General features: G+C 29.2%; 1 protein-coding gene across 1 annotated transcript in view; it reads right to left on the bottom strand.

Moving 5' to 3' along the window:
• Positions 1-5,434, bottom strand: part of LOC106686257 (dynein beta chain, ciliary) — a gene marked incomplete in the record, with an annotated part of 143,984 nt that overhangs the window by 112,051 nt on the left and 26,499 nt on the right. The window contains 3 exon segments of the mRNA XM_067045368.1: positions 1,459-1,572; positions 3,094-3,329; positions 3,955-4,147. Coding sequence (XP_066901469.1) covers positions 1,459-1,572; positions 3,094-3,329; positions 3,955-4,147 — 543 coding nt within the window.

Here is a 5,434-nt window from a genome sequence, read left to right on the forward strand (position 1 = left end):
TGAAAACATTTCTAGAATAAACCCAAAAGAATTATTGAACTTCATAAGAAGCATAGGATTCATATGGGATCTCTAGTGGAAAGAGGGGTAACTCACAAAAGATCCAATTGGGTCGAAGTGAGGAAGGAGATTCCCGACCCTCAGTGTAATAATAATAATAATAATAAACTACAATGGTCCTCCTTCAGTCATTTAGAAAAGTACAATAGAAACAAATAAAAGATATTCACTACTAGCTTGGAAGAGAGACCACCTGACCAAGTAATAATTTAATGATATCAAACTGAATATAGGAAGCCAGTGATAGTGATAAAATAATGAAACAGTAGGTTAAAGTAAATTAGAAGTAGAGAAAAGATTGCCTGAAAGTAGGTTCCTTATATCGAGGTTCCACTGTAGTACAAAAATAGTTTTTGAGAAATGTTCTTATTGTTGTCATTCTCATCTATTTCTAAAGATCTCTTGTTCTCAATCAAGACACTAAATTATTTTTGATGAAAACTTTTTAACAGTAATTATTAAATTTTTTTTCACAGCCTGTCTAATTTCTCCACTTTTTAACATACATTTTTTCTTTCAACTTGGTAAAGCCATTAAATTGATATGACAAACAGATAAACTTTTGTCATAATTTTATAAAAAATAGAGAAAACATATTTTAAAAAAATAAATAAATAATTTACAAGGTTTTGTCAAAAAAATTGTCTGAGGGCATAAAATCTTTCCAGAAACTACTGAACTGATTTTGATTGTCATGGACCGGGGAAACTATCAGACGAGTATGGTGACTTATGGACAGTCTGCCAGAGGACCTGAGAAGAGGAAGTAACTCCAATCTAATATACTATCTTTATTATATCTTGTATGGACATGTCCATACAAAATAAAATAAAATTTAAACTTTTTTTTTAAGAAACCACTATCAAAGAAAAGCAGTGATGATATTAAGTTAAAACAATTTACCTACTTCTGGAGTTTCCTTATAGTTTAAGAAGCAAATTTTAAAATTAAAATAGTGTGCATAATTTCTTATAGTGTACCTAAATCATATGAATGTCTTTAATAAAAATTTGAATATACTTTCCCCCTTATTCTCTCCCATACTTGTACTTTTGTTTAAAGTATGAAAATGTAGAATTATAAGCACTGGAGAAGACACTAATACATTAACAGTACTTGGCTGCTTGGTTAAGCTATTTAAAAGGCATTGAAAAGTTTGCAAGAAACAGGAAATTCATAGGGGAATTTGTACTAACACCTACTATTTCTCTAAATTTCTCACTTCTCCATAATAAAAATTTTAACTTACAATATACAGTACTATTACATCTTTATAATTCCCTTTCATATCTTATACTTCATTATAAACTGAAGCAAAGAAAAAACTAAGTAAAGAATTGAATTTAATCTTTCAATTTAAAATGGAGAATAATAAAATTTCAAATTAGTCTTTTTTACCTTTCTCTTCTTCATCTAGGAATTCAAATTCATCAATAATGGGTGGTGGAATTTCCATTTCTTCTTCTTCTACTTCCGCTTCTTCTTCCATTCCTTCTTCTTCCATTAGAAAGACTGGGGGGAAAAATAAGAATGTAAACAAATTTGAAATTATAAGCAGCCAATTGTTATTCCATTGCAAATAATAATTTAAACATTAAATTTTCATTTAAATTAAGGGAAGATGCTCCAAATGCGGTCAAAGAAAAAACCTCAAATACTCATAAAATTTGCTATGAGCCAAAATTTAGCACCACGTTGCAGGTTTGGGTCTATCAGGGCTGCAGATGGAAGGGGAGTATCAAAATGTTGGCTCATAGTAAATAGCTTTATGACTATTTGAGTTTTTTTCTTTTGCCACACCCGGGCCATCCATCTTCCTTTTATTACTGCACAGAATCAATCATCGATCTTCCATTAAATTTTCATTTGTGTTCAAATGTGATATTCACTGTAACTCTAGAAAAAATCAGTCTCCTCAGTAATAATAGATAATAATTTTCACTAAAAATACACTAGACATGATGATTAGTAAACCAAACATTTAGATCATCAATACAAAATACAATATGAAAGCAATCTGTTAGGGATTAAAGACCACCATATGAGGTAATATGGAAGCTAACAGTAGTTCATCAAGGCAACCATGTAAAGAAGCTCCAGTTGGAGATAGGTGTTAAGTATTCATAGGAACTCTAAAAAAGTACTAAATTTATTATGGATTATGCTCTATTAAAGCAAAATTTGAATATATAAAGTAGCACCGGTTTGAACTCAACCAGGGAATTTAATTTTATAGCGGACCTATTGGTTAAATCTCTACCTTCTCAAACTGAATAAATTAGGTTGGTAAACTAACGGTTTACCACGTATCCTGCTTTAAGTTAGGGGATATAAAGATATTGAGTCTCTGTCTCCCCAAAAAATAGACAAAGTCATAAATTAGACACTTCAACCAACAATTTAGTAGTTATTAACAAATAATACTTTATAGTTGTAAACATATGAAACTGATATGAATAGAAAAAGAATTCTTTAAATCTCTTGGCTGGAAGTCTAGAAGCCACAAAAACTTCTGGTTGATCTACAACAGAAGTTTCTAAACAATGAACCGATGGGTAACACCAGCCCGCAAGTATTAATAATCTTTGAATTTTGATTATACTGTAAAATTTACAATGTAAGTAAACCGCACAAAATTATGTTTTTTATTTAACAACCAATAGTTTATGGACTTGATAAAACCAAACATTCTAACTCATTTAATGAGTCTGTGGAGCTTGTTAAGATTTGCCAGTAGGGCAAAATGGTTAAATTTCCACGAATTCGTGACTTTATTTCTATTTATCCTAAATACTCTTACTTTCAGGTAATAAATTATTTAAAATAAGTTTCAAATCAATTTATAAATATGATCAAAAAATAATTACACCAAGTATTGTAAAATATCAGAACCTATTAAGAGTACAATGTTTATACCGCACACGATAACTATAATTGTTACTGCTGTAATATAATTTAATCACATCATATTGTTGTAAATATTATTGATGCCAATGCTTTTTTTCATGAATTTAAGCTAAAGCTCATACTTACGACTTGTAGGTCGCTTATTTTTGCTTTTTCGAGGATCTAATACTTCTTCTTCGACAGGTGGTGGTGGCGGCTCTGTAGCAAATTCATCAATTTCTTCTTCTTCAACTTCCTCTTCCTCAATTTCTTCTTCACAAATTTCATCTTCAAAAGTTACAATGGGCAAGTTATGAAGAAGACGGAAGTTGAGGTTGATCAAGTCAAATATTTCATTACCAGCAGCTATAATGCAATCATACCTGTCAGCAGGAAAAAAAATAAGAACTATCGAGAGATCAATAATGACAAAAGATTCTGAGCATGGAATTCAAATAAAAAAAATTTAACTGTCAAGATATGGAATTTCCAAGAATCTGATCTAAATGATAATGGTCCAACTAACAGACGGTAAGAATAAAACACTTGTAACTAAAAACATTTCAACAAAGATAACTTGCGTTTCCTAGTCTATATTTTTATGAAAACTATTTTTCCTTCTAATTTCAAATTATTTATGCTAACAAGTTATAAGATGTGGCACTACTTATGACTCAATCCAATAGTAGTTTGAGTAAGAAAGTATGACAAAACATATCATTTTGCATGAAAAATTTTTACACATTGCATTATTTTAAAACTATCTTATATAAAAAAATTAAATTCAGTATAGTCTTAGCTAAAATTAAGCTGTCTAGACGCTTAAGACCACTAAATGATATAACCACCATATCATATATATAATTATATCATATTATTAAATATTCTATATAATCATATTATTACATATTAAATAATTACATCATATAATATAACCACTATTTCTGTAATTATAGAGTAAGATACAATTTTATTAAGTTTGTAATGATTTTAATGAAATTTATTTACCTAGCATCTACACAACATAGGCTAATATAATCAAGGAAATTGTTATCATCCCCATCAATTCTACGATATATAGGAATATAATTAAACTGATTCATCAGCCATTCTATGCGGTCCAGATTCTCTCTTGCTTGCTTGGCCCTCTGCGTTAAAGCCTCAACAGTTACATAAAATGAGTCGATGAAACCCGCTGATTCTGAAATTTTATGAAATAAGTGGTTTAAGTTATTAAACTATTTATTGGAATAAAATAAAAGAAAAATAAATAAAAATCATCAACATTATTAAAATGTTTTTTTTATAAAACTGTCCTTTATTTAATATTCATCAAAAACAACTACTTTATCTGATATAGCAACTCCGCTCTTCCCATATTACAATTAAACGTGCTCAACAACAATTAAACATTGATTCTTAAACATGACAATAAAAGCATTTTTGGACAAATTTAAAAATTAGTTGCTTTTTTAAACTAGTATGTTACAGCCTACTTCCAAATTTTTTTTACAGAAAATTGAATCATTCAGATTTCAAAGTCTTTTGTTTTTTCACAAAAATTTTTTTTTTTATTCAAGAGACTCAAAAACTGGTAGATCCATTCAAAATACCATGCAAGATCTTTGGAGAGGACTCTGGTTTGGATCTCATGGCACAATATCAGATAAAACTAGGAGCTTCTTAGATAGAAGACCTAAGTGTTGGCATCGGGGATATAGCGATCTTGGCGGAAAATATTATATTGGACTCTCTGGGGATCATACATCATTACCTGCATGGGAAGTAGCCCTGAGATTATTCATTGTGTCTTAATTTATGTAATCCCTTAACTTATTTATTTACTAAATTATTTCTTTTAACTTATCTATTCATTGAAGTATTTATTTTAACTGACTTTTTGTTTTGTATTTTTTTTTCCTAAATTTATATATTTATTTTTTTAAAATTTATGTGTTTCTTAGTATAAACTGATCTACTGCAATGACTATTATATGTCTTTGATTTGATTCCACATTGCTGTCTGATAATAAATTTGTTTAAAGGATCGAACACAGATAGCAGATCACTGAAAATGGGAGGTCTAAGAGAGTGAGATATGGAGAATAAAATTGTCAAGTTAATGAAATAAAACTGTTATGTAAATTGTTAAAGAAAGAAAAAAAAATGAATGAAATAAAATAAAACAAAATATTTGTGGTTAGTATTGTATTTAATATTTTAAATATTTAGATTTGCAGACTAGTATTGTTTGTGAAGGAAAAAGAGAAAAAAAAATTTTGTTATAGCATGTGAATATATATACTGGAAGATTATTGGTTGACCGTGTGTAAAGATGAAAGGAATATATATACTGTGTATATGTCCGATCATGGATTGATAGGTATACTCTGTCATGTAACAACCTAATGTAATTGGGCAGCATAGCTGAATAAAGCAAACAGCATTTCTCCCTCTCTCTCTCTCTCTCTCTCTCTCTCTATATATA

This window comes from Halyomorpha halys, unplaced genomic scaffold (assembly GCF_000696795.3).
Source record: "Halyomorpha halys isolate HHAL.00 unplaced genomic scaffold, Hhal_1.1 Scaffold801.1, whole genome shotgun sequence".
Lineage (NCBI taxonomy): Eukaryota > Metazoa > Arthropoda > Insecta > Hemiptera > Pentatomidae > Halyomorpha > Halyomorpha halys.